This window comes from Leptodactylus fuscus, chromosome 2, assembly GCF_031893055.1.
Source record: "Leptodactylus fuscus isolate aLepFus1 chromosome 2, aLepFus1.hap2, whole genome shotgun sequence".
NCBI lineage: Eukaryota > Metazoa > Chordata > Amphibia > Anura > Leptodactylidae > Leptodactylus > Leptodactylus fuscus.
In genome coordinates this window covers 48,876,515-48,898,930 of record NC_134266.1, presented here as the reverse complement: position 1 = coordinate 48,898,930, position 22,416 = coordinate 48,876,515, and the positions used below count along the sequence as shown (strand labels likewise).

The 22,416-nt window shown below is 45.3% G+C and overlaps 1 protein-coding gene across 7 annotated transcripts in view; it reads left to right on the top strand.

Annotated features, from left to right (window-relative positions):
* Positions 1 to 22,416, top strand: part of ABR (ABR activator of RhoGEF and GTPase) — a 265,327-nt gene that overhangs the window by 181,207 nt on the left and 61,704 nt on the right. For all 7 annotated transcript variants that reach the window (XM_075263741.1, XM_075263746.1, XM_075263742.1 and 4 more), the window contains 3 exons: positions 2,760 to 2,812; positions 16,093 to 16,233; positions 21,666 to 21,787. In XM_075263741.1, coding sequence (XP_075119842.1) covers positions 2,760 to 2,812; positions 16,093 to 16,233; positions 21,666 to 21,787 — 316 coding nt within the window. The remainder of the gene's footprint in view (positions 1 to 2,759; positions 2,813 to 16,092; positions 16,234 to 21,665; positions 21,788 to 22,416) is intronic.

The window sequence follows — 22,416 nt, the reverse complement described above, 5'->3', positions numbered from 1 at the left end:
CATCTAGTACTTTGAGCCATTAGTTATACATTCTCTCCTCTGCCTTTAACACAGTCAACCATTCCCTCTTGTTACAAACTCTCTCATCCCTTGGCATCACAGACTCTGCCCTTTCCTGGTTCTCCTCATACCTCACCAACTGCACCTTCAGCGTCTCCCACTCTGACACCACCTCCTCGCCACGCCCTCTCTCTGTAGGTGTTCACCAAGGCTCTGTTCTAGGTCCCCTCTTCTTCTCCATCTACACCCTCAGCCAACTCATTGAATCTCATGGTTTTCAATACCATTGCTATGCTGACGACACTCAAATATATCTCTCTGGACCAGACGTTACCTCCTTGCTGACCAGAGTCCCAGAGTGTCTAGCAGCCCTAGCCTCTTTACTTTCCTCCCGCTTTCTCAAACTCAACATGGAGAAAATGGTGTTCATCATGTTCGCTCCACCTCACACGGCCCCTCTACCTGACCCATCTATCAAAGTTAATAGAACCACGCTTACCACAGTCCCACGCGTCCATTGCCTTGGGACAGCCTTGGAATCTGACTTAGGGGGCGTTCACACTACCGTCATTGTCCGACATGTAGTGTCAGCTGCTAATGTCCGTTCAAAATCTCGCACGGACATTAGCAGCGGACACTAGCTGTGTCCGTGACATTCTGCATTCATTTAAATGGCGATCGGGTGCGTTCTTTTGCACTCCGTGCCTGTCCTTAAGTGTCCGTTCGTAAAGATGTCCGACTTTTCAAGCGGACAGAAAAACCTACATGTCTGGTATTATTACATACCGCCATGCAGTGAGACAGCGCAAATGATAAAATGTAAAGAATTTTAATGCAAATCAATGAAAAATTGTTTAATTTCTAGGAACACCGCCAATAAAAAATGATAATGATGGCAATATATAATGTTAATATATGATAATAATACATGTTATATATGATAATGATGGCAATATGTAATACTGATGGGTGTGGGGGTGGTCTATAATAGTGTTGTACTACATACTATAATGTTAGTGTTAATACATGTTTCTATATGATAATGATGGCAATATATAATACTGATGGGGGTGGGGGCGGTCTTGACAGCTAAACTTCTTACCCGCTGCCTAGCAGTGAGCTAATAGATAGGGATTGCTGTTGGTGAACCATAGAATTTCTTTAATAATCCATGTGAATGGTGAGCCCTGTAGTAGTAAGTATTTCACACTAAGACGGTTGTAGATTGGACCTTCTACGTTGCAGAGGGACCTATTATTTTTCCTAACAGGACCACACAGCGAGGTCAAGTGAAAATTGCCTTTAATGACTGTGAATAAGGCAACAATAATGCTAGAGGTTCAGGCCGTATACAAGATGCCTACGATGCAGTAGTTCTTATTCACTGACCCTAATGAATGTTATATATGTAGATTTTTTTTCCTGATTACTTGGAGACAGGATTGCCAGTGGTTGAGGTCTATGTACACTTGTTCATAGTCCTATTAAGTCCTAAGACGCGGGCTGTGTTAGTACTTCATTCTTTCAGCTGGTACAGTACGTCTCTGAAAAAGTCAAGTGCCTACTGATGCTTTATCCTGTACTTGGAGTAATAGGTATAGCAGGCTCAAAGGGGATAATAAGACAAGCCGCTGGAAACTTGGAATATGGCTTACTGCAATGACAGACGTAATGCTGAGAGCTATTGTGAAATCACTTTACCTTTATGTAATGGAAGAACAAGCAGGAGACATCACAAAGAAACTTTAGATAGATAGATAAGAAAGTGAGTATTACAGTGTAATGTAGTCTTTGTTCTAGGACATATGATAGCTTTTCAGAAAGGCCATTGACTGCGCAGGTTTTATTTGTTTTTTTATCACTTGTGGTTTCTGTAAGAAAAGTTTGTTAATGGGTTTATTACCAGTGTGAACATGCTCAAGGACTTAGAAGATGTATATCAATAGATGCCACGGGTCCATGTAATGATAAAACACGTTACGGGTTTACGTTATAGGTCTATAGGGGAATAAGTACCCATAGTTCTCCTCCAGGAAGAAGGTAAACTCTCTCTAGTGTTACCTATGGAGGTAGCTTCTCTAAAAGTCAATGTTCTACTCTTTAATATGCCTTGTAAGTCTGGCCATGTGTCCAAGATTTCAGATGTCCGATTTATCATAGAAATGATCTCATCATCAACATTTAGAGGAATCTGTCATTTTTGATGAAAAATGAACAAAAATAGTGTATTAAGTTTGTGTAAGTTGGCTGATAATTGGCCAAAAGCAGCCAATCAAGCCAAAAATTGGTATTTCTACTCATCTGATCGCTGATCGAAATAGCTTTAGGATATAATAGATGTGGCTGGCTTTAGGATATAATAGATATGGCTGGCTTTAGGATATAAGCCAAAGCTAGAGAGACCCACCTGGAAATAGCCATTACCATTATCCGCCTGCTCTAAGTTGATGGAGTCTACAAGGCCTACATTTGTGATGAGCTACCCTTTTTACTTTTATGCTTGCTGCCTTTTCAGTGTTTTTTGTTTTTAAATTTTCCACGTTTTTGATACTTTAGGACATAGAAGTTGATACTTTGCTGACCCTTGAATTGATGATTATGAATGTTGACTGTATTTGGAATCTATAAAGTCTCATATTCTGCTGCAATGTTTCATTCCCAACTTCCTCTTTATATGTACTGTCCACCCCATCTTCTTACTTGATTTTCTGTGCATGGACTTATGGACTCCTAATACTCTTTCCTTTTTCTCGTTTTAGCTCTGCTCTACAAACCTATTGATCGTGTAACACGGAGTACCTTAGTGCTTCATGTGAGTAGTAACCTGGCTGATGACATCATGTGTGACCCGACTGTCTGACCTCATGTGCGACCCGACTGTCTGACCTCATGTGCGACCCGACTGCCTGACCTCATGTGCGACCCGACTGCCTGACCTCATGTGCGACCCGACTGTCTGACCTCATGTGCGACCCGACTGCCTGACCTCATGTGCGACCCGACTGCCTGACCTCATGTGTGACCCGACTGCCTGACCTCATGTGCGACCCGACTGTCTGACCTCATGTGCGACCCGACTGTCTGACTTGACGTGTGACGTGCAACCCGTCTGACAACATTTAGCAATTTGTTTTTAGAGAGGTAGTCATTGTTCCTCAGATTACATACAGTAGGTGCTGGTTATATGAAAGAGCATCTGCTGCCTGACACTCCACATTTCCCTCTTGACAGACATATAGGGACAGCTCTACTCATGAAAACTGGTATTCTGGCCCAGATTGCGCCACAAAATTGGTGTAAATTCCTTATGCCACATTTCCTAACAGTTTTAGACACTTTTTGTTCCTCGTCCCCTAAAGGAAGGTGGCTTAGGAGAAAATGACCATGATCTAAAATCTTATTCCCATCTTGGCAGATTGCTGTAAAGATGACAATGGCGGCTACTAACACCGACCACAGGAACATCCAAGCAGTGCTGGCCTAGCTACTTGTTTCTGTGACCATATGGCCGCAGAAAGTGTGGACTTGTGCTGTTCCCATTCACCTCTATGAGAGTTACAGGAGCCGTGTAGAGCAGCACTATATGGCCGTTCCCATAAGTCCCACTCTAGTGTTTAGGACTTGGGTGCGGATTTCCATCTCTGCGGTATTTTGCCAAAATGTAAATAACCCTTTAAGGTGTGACTCCATCCCCTTTAATATGTCGATAGTCATGTACTTGAAATAAAATGAAAATGGCGCATCTTGAAGTTTCCATCCCAATAACTGTTCTTCTCCGCTGACTATTATACTAGTAAAGTGTCTTTTTTCCGTTGCCAGTATACGGAGGAATTACTTGCAGTCTTTGTGCTAGGTCAGTGGATGATATAATGAATATAAATGGAGGCAGTGACTCATGAATCACATGGACTCTAAGTACCACATTGATGTAAGATAGCGAGAGCTGCAGGATTGTGCTCCTACTACGCAGAGAGATTGATAATGCCGCCTGCTATCTGCATTTTCTGTAAATGACATGGGGCTAAGCATTGTTCTCAGGGCTTAGAAGAAAAATCTTCATAACAGACACTGTATGTTTGCATATTGCATCATGGTGGCAAACGCCATGAGTGCACTACCATATGCTACATGTTGTTTGTCAAACCAGTGTCTCCATAGTATGGCATGTGATGGAGAATGTCATGTACGAAAGGCACATGGGTATACAGGTATTCCTTCCACTTTTGGAGTGTTAGCAGCACAGCACCCACACAATGTGGCACTCTATATAACATTAGCTGGCCTAAAATAACAAAAAATTATTATTCACTTGTTCCAAAGGAATATAGTGCTGCCGCTGGTCCTCTGGATGTTCATTGACTTGCATATGGGGTATTTGTTTGATGGAGTCGCTGCGGTCAGGTGCTGTATTAATAGGGCATGCCTTATGCGAGTAAATGGGCACTGGGAGGATCGGGGAAGAGGCAGTAGCAGCCCTGGATTTCTGTGGGACAGGTGAGTAATTTTTTTATGTTAGACTACTTGCAGGGACCTGGGAAAGATCAAAACCACAATGCGGAAAATCACGGTGCAGAAGGGACCACTGTAGTAGGACTCCATTCACCGCTACACTCTGTTTTGTCTTCATACAACAGGCAGTCATGTGTATGAGGCCTTAGAGATCGGCATGCTCTATGGTCATGGTTTAAGCAAATCAGCACAATCTTTCACTGTCTATTTCCTGTGGTTGCTGCACATTGCTTCCTGTCAAGCTTTTGTCAGGGGGCAGTACTGGGCAGCGACCACAGGTGAAAATGGTAAATTAATTCCTTTAATATTAAATGTAAGACTGTTACTTCCTTATACCGTATCTCCTTTAACCGTTCCCCTCAGGGCATGATGTCATCTGGGACGGGTAATATGTTCTGAGCAAGCAGCCGTGTGGAGCCTGCTCTGCGGTGAACCATAGCAGAAGTTTTCTCATGTGCTGAACATTTACAAAGAATAATCCCTGGTTCATTCTTAGGACTAGAGATGAGCGAACACTAAAATGTTCGAGGTTCGAAATTCGATTCGAACAGCCGCTCAATGTTCGTGTGTTCGAACGGGTTTCGAACCCCATTATAGTCTATGGGGAACAGATACTCGTTAAGGGGGAAACCCAAATCCGTGTCTGGAGGGTCACCAAGTCCACTATGACACCCCAGGAAATGATGCCAACACCTCTGGAATGACACTGGGACAGCAGGGGAAGCATGTCTGGGGGCATCTAACACACCAAAGACCCTCTATTACCCCAACATCACAGCCTAACAACTACACACTTTACACACTCAATACCACCTCTCTGACAGTAGGAAAACACCTTGAAACATGTGTATTTGGCACTTGCAGTGAGGAGAGCTTGTCACCAGCAGTGAATTTGGCCCTTGTAGTAAGTTGAGGTTGGCACCAACATTTGTTTTGAAAATCAGGGTGGATTGAGCCTCTAACCAGCAGAGTTTGGGCAAATTCATGGTGGAGGGAGCCTCTAAAAACCCCAGTTTGGACCAATTCATGGTGGAGGGAGCCTCTAACCAGCCCAGTTTGGGCAAATTCATGGTGGAGGGAGCCTCTAAAAAACCCAGTTTGGACCAATTCATGGTGGAGGGAGCCTCTAACCAGCCCAGTTTGGGCAAATTCATGGTGGAGGGAGCCTCTAACCAGCCCAGTTTGGACCAATTAATGGTGGAGGGAGCCTCTAACCAGCCCAGTTTGGACCAATTAATGGTGGAGGGAGCCTCTAACCACCCCAGTTTGGACCAATTCATGGTGGAGGGAGCCTCTAACCAGCCCAGTTTGGACCAATTCATGGTGGAGGGAGCCTCTAAAAAACCCAGTTTGGACCAATTCATGGTGGAGGGAGCCTCTAAACAGCCCAGTTTGGGCAAATTCATGGTGGAGGGAGCCTCTAAAAAACCCAGTTTGGACCAATTCATGGTGGAGGGAGCCTCTAACCAGCCCAGTTTGGACCAATTAATGGTGGAGGGAGCCTCTAAACAGCCAAGTTTGGACCAATTCATGGTGGAGGGAGCCTCTAAAAAACCCAGTTTGGACCAATTCATGGTGGAGGGAGCCTCTAAACAGCCCAGTTTGGGCAAATTCATGGTGGAGGGAGCCTCTAAAAAACCCAGTTTGGACCAATTCATGGTGGAGGGAGCCTCTAACCAGCCCAGTTTGGACCAATTAATGGTGGAGGGAGCCTCTAAACAGCCAAGTTTGGACCAATTCATGGTGGAGGGAGCCTCTAAAAACCCCAGTTTGGACCAATTCATGGTGGAGGGAGCCTCTAACCAGCCCAGTTTGGACCAATTAATGGTGGAGGGAGCCTCTAACCACCCCAGTTTGGACCAATTCATGGTGGAGGGAGCCTCTAAAAACCCCAGTTTGGACCAATTCATGGTGGAGGGAGCCTCTAACCAGCCCAGTTTGGGCAAATTCATGGTGGAGGGAGCCTCTAAACAGCCCAGTTTGGGCAAATTCATGGTGGAGGGAGCCTCTAACCAGCCCAGTTTGGACCAATTAATGGTGGAGGGAGCCTCTAACCAGCCCAGTTTGGACCAATTAATGGTGGAGGGAGCCTCTAACCACCCCAGTTTGGACCAATTCATGGTGGAGGGAGCCTCTAAAAACCCCAGTTTGGACCAATTCATGGTGGAGGGAGCCTCTAACCAGCCCAGTTTGGACCAATTAATGGTGGAGGGAGCCTCTAAACAGCCAAGTTTGGACCAATTCATGGTGGAGGGAGCCTCTAAAAACCCCAGTTTGGACCAATTCATGGTGGAGGGAGCCTCTAACCAGCCCAGTTTGGACCAATTAATGGTGGAGGGAGCCTCTAACCACCCCAGTTTGGACCAATTCATGGTGGAGGGAGCCTCTAAAAACCCCAGTTTGGACCAATTCATGGTGGAGGGAGCCTCTAACCAGCCCAGTTTGGGCAAATTCATGGTGGAGGGAGCCTCTAAACAGCCCAGTTTGGGCAAATTCATGGTGGAGGGAGCCTCTAACCAGCCCAGTTTGGACCAATTAATGGTGGAGGGAGCCTCTAACCAGCCCAGTTTGGACCAATTAATGGTGGAGGGAGCCTCTAACCACCCCAGTTTGGACCAATTCATGGTGGAGGGAGCCTCTAAAAACCCCAGTTTGGACCAATTCATGGTGGAGGGAGCCTCTAAAAACCCCAGTTTGGACCAATTCATGGTGGAGGGAGCCTCTAACCAGCCCAGTTTGGGCAAATTCATGGTGGAGGGAGCCTCTAAACAGCCCAGTTTGGGCAAATTCATGGTGGAGGGAGCCTCTAACCAGCCCAGTTTGGACCAATTAATGGTGGAGGGAGCCTCTAACCAGCCCAGTTTGGACCAATTAATGGTGGAGGGAGCCTCTAACCACCCCAGTTTGGACCAATTCATGGTGGAGGGAGCCTCTAAAAACCCCAGTTTGGACCAATTCATGGTGGAGGGAGCCTCTAACCAGCCCAGTTTGGGCAAATTCATGGTGGAGGGAGCCTCTAAACAGCCCAGTTTGGACCAATTCATGGTGGAGGGAGCCTCTAACCAGCCCAGTTTGGGCAAATTCATGGTGGAGGGAGCCTCTAAAAAACCCAGTTTGGACCAATTCATGGTGGAGGGAGCCTCTAACCAGCCCAGTTTGGGCAAATTCATGGTGGAGGGAGCCTCTAACCAGCCCAGTTTGGACCAATTAATGGTGGAGGGAGCCTCTAACCAGCCCAGTTTGGACCAATTAATGGTGGAGGGAGCCTCTAACCACCCCAGTTTGGACCAATTCATGGTGGAGGGAGCCTCTAAACAGCCAAGTTTGGACCAATTCATGGTGGAGGGAGCCTCTAAAAAACCCAGTTTGGACCAATTCATGGTGGAGGGAGCCTCTAACCAGCCCAGTTTGGACCAATTAATGGTGGAGGGAGCCTCTAACCACCCCAGTTTGGACCAATTCATGGTGGAGGGAGCCTCTAAAAACCCCAGTTTGGACCAATTCATGGTGGAGGGAGCCTCTAACCAGCCCAGTTTGGGCAAATTCATGGTGGAGGGAGCCTCTAAACAGCCCAGTTTGGGCAAATTCATGGTGGAGGGAGCCTCTAACCAGCCCAGTTTGGACCAATTAATGGTGGAGGGAGCCTCTAACCAGCCCAGTTTGGACCAATTAATGGTGGAGGGAGCCTCTAACCACCCCAGTTTGGACCAATTCATGGTGGAGGGAGCCTCTAAAAACCCCAGTTTGGACCAATTCATGGTGGAGGGAGCCTCTAAAAACCCCAGTTTGGACCAATTCATGGTGGAGGGAGCCTCTAACCAGCCCAGTTTGGGCAAATTCATGGTGGAGGGAGCCTCTAAACAGCCCAGTTTGGGCAAATTCATGGTGGAGGGAGCCTCTAACCAGCCCAGTTTGGACCAATTAATGGTGGAGGGAGCCTCTAACCAGCCCAGTTTGGACCAATTAATGGTGGAGGGAGCCTCTAACCACCCCAGTTTGGACCAATTCATGGTGGAGGGAGCCTCTAAAAACCCCAGTTTGGACCAATTCATGGTGGAGGGAGCCTCTAACCAGCCCAGTTTGGGCAAATTCATGGTGGAGGGAGCCTCTAAACAGCCCAGTTTGGGCAAATTCATGGTGGAGGGAGCCTCTAACCAGCCCAGTTTGGACCAATTAATGGTGGAGGGAGCCTCTAACCAGCCCAGTTTGGACCAATTAATGGTGGAGGGAGCCTCTAACCAGCCCAGTTTGGACCAATTAATGGTGGAGGGAGCCTCTAACCACCCCAGTTTGGACAAATTCATGGTGGAGGGAGCCTCTAAAAAACCCAGTTTGGACCAATTCATGGTGGAGGGAGCCTCTAAACAGCCCAGTTTGGGCAAATTCATGGTGGAGGGAGCCTCTAAACAGCCCAGTTTGGGCAAATTCATGGTGGAGGGAGCCTCTAACCAGCCCAGTTTGGACCAATTAATGGTGGAGGGAGCCTCTAACCAGCCCAGTTTGGACCAATTCATGGTGGAGGGAGCCTCTAAACAGCCCAGTTTGGGCAAATTCATGGTGGAAGGAGCCTCTAACCAGCAGAGTTGTGGGAAAGCAGGGTGGAGGGAGCCTCTAACCAGCAGAGTTGGTGGAAATCAGGGTGGAGGGAGCCTCTAACCAGCAGAGTTGGGGGAAATCATGTTGGAGGGAGCCTAGTATTAGCAGAATTGTGCAACGCTTATGGTGGATGAGTATGAGGATGCGGAGGAATTGGAGAGGTTGAGTACAGACATGGAGTTTCATGTTGGGGTGCTTTACACAGGTGGGCACAAAAATGAAGGCTCTATCCAGTGGTGGTTCATTTTTATCAAAGTGAGCCGGTCGGCACTCTCAGCTGACAGACGGGTGCGCTTGTCAGTGATGATGCCACCGGCTGCACTGAACACCCTCTCAGATAGGACGCTGGCGGCAGGACAGGACAGCACCTCCAAGGCATATAGGGCAAGTTCAAGCCACAGGTCCAACTTCGACACCCAATACGTGTAGGGCGCAGAGGGGTCGGAGAGGACAGGGCTGTGGTCGGAAAGGTATTCCCGCAACATGCGCCTATACTTCTCACGCCTGGTGACACTAGGACCCTCCGTGGCGGCACTTTGGCGAGGGGGTGCCATCAAGGTGTCCCAGACCTTAGACAGTGTGCCCCTCGTTTGTGTGGACCGGTGAGAACTTGGTTGCCTACTGGAGGAACTGCCCTCCCTGCCGCCACTGTCACATGCTGGAAACATCTCCATCATATTCTGCACCAATTGCCTGTGGCAAGCATTGATGCGATTGGCCCTCCCCTCTACCGGAATAAAAGACGAGATGTTGTTTTTATACCGGGGGTCAAGGATAGCAAAGATCCAGTACTGGTTGTCCTCCATGATTTTGACAATACGCTTGTCGGTTGTAAAGCACCCCAACATGAACTCAGCCATGTCTGCCACAGTGTTAGTTGGCATGACTCCTCTGGCCCCACCGGAAAGTTCAATCTCCATTTCCTCCTCATCCTCCATGTCTACCCATCCGCGCTGCAACAATGGGACGATTCGAAGTTGCCCGGAAGCCTCCTGTATCACCATCACATCATCGGACAACTCTTCTTCCTCCTCCTCCTCCTCCTCCTCCTCCTCCTCCATTAAACGCAGTGAAGCGGACAGATGTGTGGACCTACTCTCCAGCTGTGACGGATCGGATGCTATCCCTAACTCCTCTGTGTGATCTGAGTTATCCCTGATGTCAATCAGGGATTCTCTCAGAACACACAAGAGCGGGATTGTAAGGCTCACCATCGCATCCTCAGAGCTCACCCTCCTTGTGGACTCCTCAAAGACCCGTAGGATGTCACAAAGGTCTCTCATCCATGGCCACTCATGGATGTGAAACTGAGGCAGCTGACTTTGTGGCACCCTAGGGTTTTGTAGCTGGTATTCCATCAAAGGTCTCTGCTGCTCAACCACTCTATTCAACATCTGAAACGTTGAGTTCCAGCGTGTGGGGACGTCGCACAAAAGCCGGTGTTGTGGCACATGCAGGCGTTGCTGGAGAGATTTTAAGCTAGCAGCGGCTACTGTCGACTTGCGAAAGTGGGCGCACATGCGCCGCACTTTCACCAGTAGCTCTGGAACATTGGGGTAGCTCTTTAGGAAACGTTGCACCACTAGGTTGAAGACGTGGGCCAGGCATGGAACATGTTGGAGTCCGGCAAGCTCCAGAGCTGCTACCAGGTTCCGGCCGTTATCACAAACGACCATGCCTGGGCCCAGGTGCAGCGGCTCAAACCATATTGCCGTCTCATCGAGGAGGGCATCCCTCACCTCGGAGGCAGTGTGCTGTCTGTCCCCCAAGCTGATCAGCTTCAGCACAGCCTGCTGACGTCTACCAACGCCAGTGCTGCAACGTTTCCAACTCGTAGCTGGGGTCAATCTAACAGCGGAGGAGGAGGCGGTGGCGGAGGAGGAGGCGGTGGCGGAGGAGGAGGCGGTAGAGGAGGAGGAGGAGGGGGGTGTTCTTCTCGTGTCCCTGCCAGGAATGTTAGGCGGGGAGACGAGGTACACCGGGCCAGTTTGGGAAGCAGTCCCAGCCTCAACTACATTCACCCAGTGTGCCGTCAGTGAAATGTAGCGTCCCTGTCCGCATGCACTTGTCCACGCGTCGGTGGTCAAGTGGACCTTTGTGCAAAGCGCGGAACTAAGGGCCCGCCTGATGTTGAGTGACACGTGCTGGTGCAAGGCGGGGACGGCACACCGGGAGAAGTAGTGACGGCTAGGGACGGCATAGCGAGGTGCCGCAGTTGCCATCAGGTCCAGGAAGGCGGGAGTTTCAACAAGCCGGAACGCCAACATCTCCTGGGCCAGCAGTTTAGCGATGTTGGCGTTCAAGGCTTGCGCGTGTGGGTGGTTAGCAGTGTATTTCTGCCGCCGCTCCAATGTCTGAGAGATGGTGGGTTGTTGTAAAGAAACGCCTGATGGTGCCTTTGATGGTGCAGGAGAAGGAGATAAGACAGGACCAGGGGAGGATGAGGTAGAAGTCAACAAAGTGGCGGAGGCAGATGAAGTGGTGTCCTGGCTCGTCCTCTGGAGTGCATCGCCAGCACAGTCAGCAGTGGCAGTGGCAGAGGCAGAGGCAGAGGCAGTGGCAGTGGCGTGAACGGCAGGCGGCCTTTGTCCTGCCGTTGCTGCCTGCCACTGATTCCAGTGCTTGGATTCCAAATGACGGCGCATTGAAGTGGTGGACAGGTTGCTCTTCTCAGAGCCCCTAATCAATTTCGAGAGGCAAATTGTGCAGACAACACTATATCTGTCCTCGGCGCATTCCTTGAAAAAACTCCACACCTTCGAGAAACGTGCCCTCGAGGTGGGAGTTTTTCGGGGCTGGGTACGAACTGGAACATCTTGGGAGATTCCGGGTGTGGCCTGGCTTCGCCTAAGCTGCTGACCTCTGCCTCTGCCTCTAGCTACCCTTTTTGGTGCTGCACCTGCCTCAACATCCACACTACTTTCCCCGCTTGACATCCCCCCTGTCCAGGTCGGGTCAGTGTCCTCATCATCCACCACTTCCTCTTCCAACTCCTGTCTCATCTCCTCCTCCCGCACAATGCGCCAGTCAACTGGATGCCCTGACGGCAACTGCGTCACATCATCGTCGATGAGGGTGGGTTGCTGGTCATCCACCACCAAATCGAACGGAGATGGAGGAGACTCTAGTGTTTGAGCATCTGGACACAGATGCTCCTCTGTTAGGTTCGTGGAATCGTGACGTGGAGAGGCAGGTTGAGGGACAATGAAAGGAGCGGAGAACAGCTCTGGGGAGCAGGGACAGTTTGGGTTATTGTTCTGTAAAGCTTCGGAATTTTGGGAGGAAGGAAGACAAGACTGTTGGGTAATAGGAGGAGAGGAGGCAGAGTCTGACTGGCTGCTGGACAATGTGCTGTAAGCGTTCTCTGACAGCCATTGCAAGACCTGTTCCTGGTTCTCGGGCCTACTAAGGTTTGTACCCTGCAGTTTAGTTAATGTGGCAAGCAACCCTGGCACTGTGGAGTGGCGCAATGCTTGCTGCCCCACAGGAGTAGGCACGGGACGCCCTGTGGCTTCACTGCTACCTTGCTCCCCAGAACCATTCCCCCGACCTCGCCCACGGCCTCGTCCACGTCCCTTTCCGGGAGCCTTGCGCATTTTGAATTCCTAGTTAGAAATTGGCACTGTATACCAGTAGTAAAAATTGTGGGTGCACGTAACCCCAATATATTCTTTGAATTCCCAGTCAGACACTGGCACTATATGGCAGTAGCAAGAAATGAGGGTATTTGTATTCCCAATATACTCTTTGAATTCCCAGTCAGACAATGGCACTGTATACCAGTAGTAAAAATTGTGGGTGCACGTAACCCCAATATATTCTTTGAATTACCAGTCAGAAACTGGCACTATATGGCAGTAGCAAGAAATGAGGGTATTTATAACCCCAATATATTCTTTGAATTCCCAGTCAGACAATGGCACTGTATACCAGTAGTAAAAATTGTGGGTGCACGTAACCCCAATATATTCTTTGAATTACCAGTCAGAAACTGGCACTATATGGCAGTAGCAAGAAATGAGGGTATTTGTATTCCCAATATACTCTTTGAATTCCCAGTCAGACAATGGCACTGTATACCAGTAGTAAAAATTGTGGGTGCACGTAACCCCAATATATTCTTTGAATTCCCAGTCAGACACTGGCACTATATGGCAGTAGCAAGAAATGAGGGTATTTGTATTCCCAATATATTCTTTGAATTCCCAGTCAGACAATGGCACTGTATACCAGTAGTAAAAATTGTGGGTGCACGTAACCCCAATATATTCTTTGAATTCCCAGTCAGAAACTGGCACTATATGGCAGTAGCAAGAAATGAGGGTATTTGTATTCCCAATATATTCTTTGAATTCCCAGTCAGACAATGGCACTGTATACCAGTAGTAAAAATTGTGGGTGCACGTAACCCCAATATATTCTTTGAATTACCAGTCAGAAACTGGCACTATATGGCAGTAGCAAGAAATGAGGGTATTTATAACCCCAATATATTCTTTGAATTCCCAGTCAGACAATGGCACTGTATACCAGTAGTAAAAATTGTGGGTGCACGTAACCCCAATATATTCTTTGAATTACCAGTCAGAAACTGGCACTATATGGCAGTAGCAAGAAATGAGGGTATTTGTATTCCCAATATACTCTTTGAATTCCCAGTCAGACAATTGCACTGTATACCAGTAGTAAAAATTGTGGGTGCACGTAACCCCAATATATTCTTTGAATTCCCAGTCAGAAACTGGCACTATATGGCAGTAGCAAGAAATGAGGGTATTTGTATTCCCAATATATTCTTTGAATTCCCAGTCAGACAATGGCACTGTATACCAGTAGTAAAAATTGTGGGTGCACGTAACCCCAATATATTCTTTGAATTACCAGTCAGACACTGGCACTATATGGCAGTAGCAAGAAATGAGGGTATTTGTATTCCCAATATATTCTTTGAATTCCCAGTCAGACAATGGCACTGTATACCAGTAGTAAAAATTGTGGGTGCACGTAACCCCAATATATTCTTTGAATTCCCAGTCAGACACTGGCACTATATGGCAGTAGCAAGAAATGAGGGTATTTGTATTCCCAATATATTCTTTGAATTCCCAGTCAGACAATGGCACTGTATACCAGTAGTAAAAATTGTGGGTGCACGTAACCCCAATATATTCTTTGAATTACCAGTCAGACACTGGCACTATATGGCAGTAGCAAGAAATGAGGGTATTTGTATCCCCAATATATTCTTTGAATTCCCAGTCAGACAATGGCACTGTATACCAGTAGTAAAAATTGTGGGTGCACGTAACCCCAATATATTCTTTGAATTCCCAGTCAGAAACTGGCACTATATGGCAGTAGCAAGAAATGAGGGTATTTGTATTCCCAATATATTCTTTGAATTCCCAGTCAGACAATGGCACTGTATACCAGTAGTAAAAATTGTGGGTGCACGTAACCCCAATATATTCTTTGAATTCCCAGTCAGAAACTGGCACTATATGGCAGTAGCAAGAAATGAGGGTATTTGTATTCCCAATATATTCTTTGAATTCCCAGTCAGACAATGGCACTGTATACCAGTAGTAAAAATTGTGGGTGCACGTAACCCCAATATATTCTTTGAATTACCAGTCAGAAACTGGCACTATATGGCAGTAGCAAGAAATGAGGGTATTTATAACCCCAATATATTCTTTGAATTCCCAGTCAGACAATGGCACTGTATACCAGTAGTAAAAATTGTGGGTGCACGTAACCCCAATATATTCTTTGAATTCCCAGTCAGAAACTGGCACTATATGGCAGTAGCAAGAAATGAGGGTATTTGTATTCCCAATATATTCTTTGAATTCCCAGTCAGACAATGGCACTGTATACCAGTAGTAAAAATTGTGGGTGTATATAGCCCCAATTCTATTGCTAGGGGACTTGCAGGGTATTTCTGGGGTGAAGGTGGGGGGGCACACCGTTGGAACGGGTATCGGGGTATATATCGGGTATACGGGAATACACTGACAGTGTATTCCATTCAGGATCCTGGGAAAGCTGGGTTGCGGCGATTGAGCCCGTCAGTGCCACGTTACACTGACAAGCTTCTCCCTGGAATTTAGCTCTTACAAGAGCTGTTGGTTGTCTTCTCCTTCCTATCCTAGCCTGTCCCTGCCTACCCAGAATCTAAGCCCTAGCTAGCTGGACGGAAACCTCCGTCCTCGGTGAATTGCAAGCTCAGAATGACGCGAAGCTGGGCGTCGCTGTTCTTTTAAATTAGAGGTCACATGTTTTCGGCAGCCAATGGGTTTTGCCTACTTTTTTCAACGTCACCGGTGTCGTAGTTCCTGTCCCACCTACCCTGCGCTGTTATTGGAGCAAAAAAGGCGCCAGGGAAGGTGGGAGGGGAATCGAGTAATGGCGCACTTTACCACGCGGTGTTCGATTCGATTCGAACATGCCGAACAGCCTAATATCCGATCGAACATGAGTTCGATAGAACACTGTTCGCTCATCTCTACTTAGGACATATTCACACTGCTTTTTCTGTCAAGTGGATCAAAATTGTCTCATAAGTGCATTTTTATCTTTTTTTTTTTTTTTCCACTGCCTATATTTTTTATTTTTTTTTTTTGTTTTTTCTTGGTCCTTATTGTCAGAAGATAGGACAGGATGCTTTTTTTCAGAACTGAAAAAATTAGGTCCCACAGAGACAGATTTCAGGTAGAAAAAACCTCAAAATCAGTGCCAAAAAGCAATGTGAACATACCCTTATAAGAAAAATTTTGAAAACCTACAGAAATGTCCAGAAAATGCAGGAGATGATCTATATCTAACCTAGTGTGGTTTGTTCCCAGGTCCAGCTCTCCATTTTTTATACTGGTTAGGTAACAGAGACTAAAGATATTTTGTCTGAAGTTGAAGTCTTTATGTGAACATGTACTTAAAGCTTTGCCATATGTTATTACTAATATTGCGGTGTCCTACGTTTTTCAGGATCTTTTGAAGCATACGCCTGTTGACCACCCTGACTACCCATTGCTACAAGATGCTCTTCGCATCTCTCAAAATTTTCTGTCTAGTATCAATGAAGACATTGATCCACGGAGAACTGCAGTGACAACGCCAAAGGGAGAGGTGAGATGGCTAGAACATTAGAGCCAGGAATAGAGACAACTGTGGCTGTATGACATCACTGGCTGTATGACATAACTAGCTGTACGACCTCACTGGCCGTACGACCTCACTGGCTGTATGGCATCACAGTCATACAGTAAAAGAAAAAAAAATTAAACAGCCAAATATAGGTTGAATACAAACAGTCTTTTTGGCTTGTGTCAATACAGTTTGGGCCTATGGATTAGTTTAATGTAATGAACTAGTAGTCGGAGCCAATTTTTGGAGTTTATGTTGGAAAAAAAGGTACTGACTCTGGCTTAAAAAATAAATAAAATAATAATATATATATATATATATATATATATATATATATATATATAATTTATTTATTTTTATTTAAGGTGGCTATCCAGTAATATCAATACTTGGAAAGGAGGCCAGGTTTAAACATTAAACATTAAATAAAAAAATAAAAAAAATCCTCATACTCGCCCACCATATGTCCCCCACCACTGTCCAGTGCACACCGGGACATGTGCCAGTGGAAGTGCTCACTACACAAAGTCCGTTCCTCAGTAGCCACAGGAGAGGAGCTGGTGATGTCACTCACATATCACCGGTTCCTTGTGAGTATAATTTTTTTTTTTTTTTTTTTTTTAATGTTTTGCCTTCCCAAGTACAGAGATTCCTGGGCAACCCGTTTAAATATTATATTATAAATTATTAATATTGTACAATTAATCAGATGTACACTTTTACGTATTTACTTTCTTAGGAATTCAATTACTGACTTTTTTTTCCTGAATTAGTAGAACTTTACTGTCATTCATGAGGGAGTCGGAGTTGAGCTGTGGAAAAATAGAGGTGTCAGAGTTGGTGGTTTGGCCTGAATACATACACATGAGATAGCTGTCGGCCAACCACTTGCCATCTCTCATGACCACCGTACACATTCTCACTTCTCAGTAACAACAGCGGGGGAAGCTTTTGACAAATTTCTCAGGCGGAGGCATATCTGCCCAAAAACAAAAGGATCAGCCATTGGAATCCGACATGACCAACACTCCCCTAATTGTGGGAGAATCTCAGGAGGACCCCGCACCTTTAAATGGTTTACCGGTCCTTTACCTTATACTTAAGGCAGTGGTTCTTAACCGGGGTTCGATCAAACCCTAGGCCCTATGCACGGTTCATTTTGTATACCAGTAAAAAAAACCTATACCTATGTCTTGAATTTGGAAAAAAATCATATTTGATTTATCACTAGAGAAGGGTTTGGTGAATGTGCATATGGAACTGGTGGGTTCGGTACCTCAAACAAGGTTAAGAACCACTGACTTAAGGTGTATGAACAAGCTGAATATCTCAGGTCTTTGTTCTCTGCTGTCTTGCAAACACTCAGCTTATTTGCCCCATAGGTTGAGCCATGCATGCTTCTGAATGGGTTTATCAGTCATTTTAATCATTGCATGATATTTTGACAATTTTTTTCACATATGACTATAGACATATCTATACCTTATTGATAAACTAGGTATAATTCACACCAACTAACCTCTCCAATGTAAGAATTGAGTGCCCTATGTTTGCTGTATTCTGCTCCATTCCTTAGCATTGTGTTTTGCTGGGGTTCATACAACACCAAACCCACAGCATGAAAACAATAGCAAACAATTAAACACATATATGCCTTGTGGATCCGAGTATAATTTTTTTGGGGAAATGTATTTTTTATGAGGCAGCCATTCTCTTTGACCACGTTTTTCTCTGCCGACACTACAACGTTAAACAGCTGGTCTGTGACTGCAGGTAGCAAAGACGAAAAGCTGTCTTTTTTTGCTTAGATGTCATGGCTGTCAAATTTAATGTTCTTTTCTTGCCAAAGTAAAAGGCTTGGTAATGTAGCTGCTGGCAGAGCGTCAGAGATCGAAGTCAGAGCCTCAAACTATATAGATCCAGCCTGGCTGTTTTCAGGGTTCTGTATAGATGCTTTAGGGCTGATTATTACAATTGTTCATTGTGTCTATCATAAGCTCTTGAAGTCTGTTGTGAGAGGACTAGATAGATCACATCTCTGGTCCAAGATTCAGATTTGTTATTCTAGATGGAGCCCAATTTCTTGCTCAAAATGTGGCAAAAAAATTGGTACATAAACATTGTATAGCATTTATTTCTTTTAGGCACTTTCTTCCCCTTTCAAAAGTTTCCTGCAATGGGGGTCATTGACCACCCATCAATGTCTAGACTCTTTGGTTGATGTGCTACGCCATTTAAAGATTTCCGTTCCTACAACCTACAGCCAATACTGGCTCGCACCATGGACCATTCCTTTTATACTACCATTGGATGAAACTGCTGCCCAGTGTAGATAACCATGTGGTCCTATAACCTGAATCCTGGCTTACCTTACCAGTGAGGTCTACTACTAATCTGAGATTGTAGCCTGATTCCTGCAACACAATGAAATCTCTGGGTGCGGACACCATCTAATCTCTTGGACTCTCTAGTACTGAGCCTATTTTTTCAGCAGAAGTGTCTAACCTGTCGCCCAGTATACACCACTCTAATAAATTTGGCCCCTCTTCTGACACTTCAGCTAAATTCACACTGTTTAAATATTCGACAACATTTAGTAAATCTGCTTGATAAAATGCATTTGTCTATACAGAACTTTCCCTGAGGTCTATGCTGTTTAGTACAATCCCCTTTTGGGCAGGGCTTTGGGGTCGGAAGGCCAAACCACTGACTTGACCACAGACCGACTCAACTTCATGAATGGCTGTTAGCCATGGTCAGACAGAAGCAGTAAAGATCTTCTAATTCACAAAAAAGCCAGGGATTGTCTTCCTGTGAATATGTAGCAAATGATACGTCTAATTCATTAGCCAATATTAATAATTCTATCATATAAATAAAAATATATTTGTGTGGATTTCCTCTGGGTACTCCGGTTTCCTCCCACCCACAAAAGACATACTGATAGGGAATATAGAATCCATATTATGAATGTGTGTCCCAGTCTCTCCACAGGTCTATTGACCTGATCCTTCAGTATCTTGTAGAACTAAGATGTTCTGTCTATTGACCCACAGTCAGGTCAGGAGGCACGTCTTTAATTTGTAATGCACCTATGTATAGGCAATGTTCTCATTTGTAAGATCCCTTAGGCTACGTTCACTTCTGCTTCAAAGTCTCCTCCACAAATTCCGTCGAAAAATCGTTGGAGAGAAAACGGAGGACGGTGGAAACCTGATGGACACCTGACAGACCACATTATAGTCTATGGGGTTCACGGGTAAACGCTGTTTTATTGGACAGGCGCTCTGTCATTTGGGTCCCCTGGTGGAACCAAATGACAAAGAGCCTAGAGCAAGTGTCAACCTATCCTAAAGCTTATCTTAATTTTTTTTTTTTTTTTTTTTTTTTTTTAATGAATACTCTAACAAATAGTGTGGAAATAGTTCTGGAATACACAATGCACATTCAAGAGTCTGTTAAAGTGCTCCATTGTTGCAGCCTCTTACCACAATGTGGCGTCTTAGCACATAAGCTTTGCAGAAGTTGAATCAGACAGCTGTGCATCTGCTGACAATGTGACTCTCCGAGAACTGAGGGGAATGATGAGGCTTTATAGTGCAAAGAGTGAGTCTTCATTGTGTCATCAGAAATCTGCCCTATACTATATAACCATCTCAATGCCTCGCCATATGCTGGCAATTACACATGCTCTAAAATAACTCGCATGAGATGTGTTTACTGCTACAAAAATAAAAGTTGATGTGAATAGTATGAGAAATGTTTTACTGAAGCTGAAATTCTGCAAAGTTTGTCATGAGTATTTAGTTAGACTCTATTCAGATTACATTTATAGCCTTTGTTTAGCATATATATGCAGGGATGTATACAGTGGCATCTGTAACTCAAAGGGTCCTATTTTACAGCAGTTTTCTGGTTTCAGATAGGACATCACATGGTCTATGACACGAGCACTCAACACTCAATGGGCACCACTGCTGCCTTAGACAACTCATCTGTGGGGTGCCAGTTGTTGGACCCCCACTATCCGGGAGGATAGGTCATCAACTGATAAGCCTGAAAATTCCCTTTAATAAAAATTTGAAATACACTATGAAAACCAAAGAAAGAGCCCTAGCTAAGTTACAGCAGCTAGGTGAAATGTTCTGGACTGGTTCAGTAAATTGGACTAGTTCACTTTAAGCAGATGAAACCGCGTTTAAAGGTTTCTTGTATAGTGGACAGCAAGTAAATCTTATGTTTATTTTCTGTCTTGTACACCATCTATTGTATCCCGGCGGCAGGAAAAGTCTGAATATAGCTTTCTTTGTAAAAGGATCAAAAAGGAGGGCCATGGATGAGGCCACCTCTATTGCTTTTTCTCACTTGCTTCAGATACATTTGTATATGTTTCTGCCTTATGTTCGCAGGTCTTTTCATTTACTGTCCTCTTGCAAACCATATAGGCATTCCAATATCAATAATGGCCCCAAGTATGTGTTGTTAAACAGGACCTTTCTCCAACTCCAGCTCTCCGCGTCATTTAACAGCTGCTTCTCCACTGAATCCGGCACAGTTGAATCTTTTTTCTAGCCCCCACCCTTCTCATACAATTAGTACTGTTAGTTTTGGTACTGATATATTATTTAGTCTCTGTACTGTCAGGTGGGCAGTGTCAGGCAGGAGCAGACAAGGGGTGTGATTCTGAGCTCTGACGCTGGCTGCCTCTGGAGCTCTGAGTCACACCCCCTGCCTGACACCGCCCTTCTGACATTACAGAGATTAAATAGCATATCAGGCACTGTTCTTATTGCTCAGGAATGGTGGGAACTAAAATTCCAACTCCTTTAAAATTAGTGGAGCAGGTGAAAGGTCCTCCTTAAGGGAGAGGGAAAAGAAAAGTTCTGGTGGTAGTACCTTCCAAGAGAGCAAAAGATCAGGCATGTTGGTCTACAGTTTGCTCAATCCTTTCTTCTGACATAAACAGCATTCCCCTCTTGTTCAATCAGGGTTCGGCTGACAGGCAACATGTCTCCATGTTGTGCCACAGCTTCCAAGTTTTAGTTTTGGGGAACTACAGCTTTAGTTCTGAAGAATGGTTCACTCTGATATATGTCTACAAAAAGTCATCATATAGCTCCAGCTTATTACTACAATAATGTGTGCTTTATTCTGTCTAGTCAATAATTTTATCCTCCTCTCTTTACACCAGTGTAGTTTAGCTGCAATACCAGACACAACCAGTGGTTAGATGTGGCATTGTTTCTGGAAGGAAGCAGCCATATTTCTCTAATCTTATTTCACATATTAACAATGGAACCACATGATGTTAAAAAGTTCTTTGCATGTGTTATATGGATATACATTAACCTAGTTATAGGAATACATCCATGTCTACGGTATTATATTCATGTCTATTTCTATTTGTTTTTCAGACCCGGCAACTGGTAAAAGATGGTTTCTTGGTTGAACTTTCCGAAAACTCCCGCAAACTGCGGCATCTTTTCTTGTTTACAGACCTCTTGCTTTGTGCCAAGCTCAAGAAGGCAACTGTTGGGTAAGTAAAATGTACAGCAGTGTGGGAGTATTCATTCTCAGAAGACGTCCATTGGCAGGCCTGTATTTGGATTGCACAACATGTAGTTGTTGTCCATTTCCTCAGTACATTTAGTGGTAGGTACATTATACCCCCTGAGGCCAAGCTGTGCCTTAAATATCTGTAGGCTTACCACCTTGTTCCTCACATTGTTCCTGCAAAGATCAACGCATAAAGCTCCTACTGCCTTGGCCCACAAAGTGCAGGCATTGCTGCCAACTATGTGCCCTGTAAAGCCAAGAACAGTCAGCCATTAAGGTGTGACTGCAGTTGTAATTTATCTCCCACAGTTACCAATGTATGCCCTTGGTGCCCAGGAACATTGCTTGTCTTGTGCCCAGTTTACAGTGGCATGTACATATCTGCAAAGGCATGATAATTAACATTTGGCATTTGTTACGCCTTGGCAGCCAATAAATCCAGCTGGTGCTGGGGAGAAGTTTCTGCTAAATCTGCCAATTGTAGTGAAACATAACAAAATTGTATGCTGTTTTACCTGACTGTAGCATCATCCTTATGTTTAGAAATACGTTGTACATTCAGTCCTATATGTGGGCAGCATAATATAGAGCAGGAGGAGCTACTTCTTC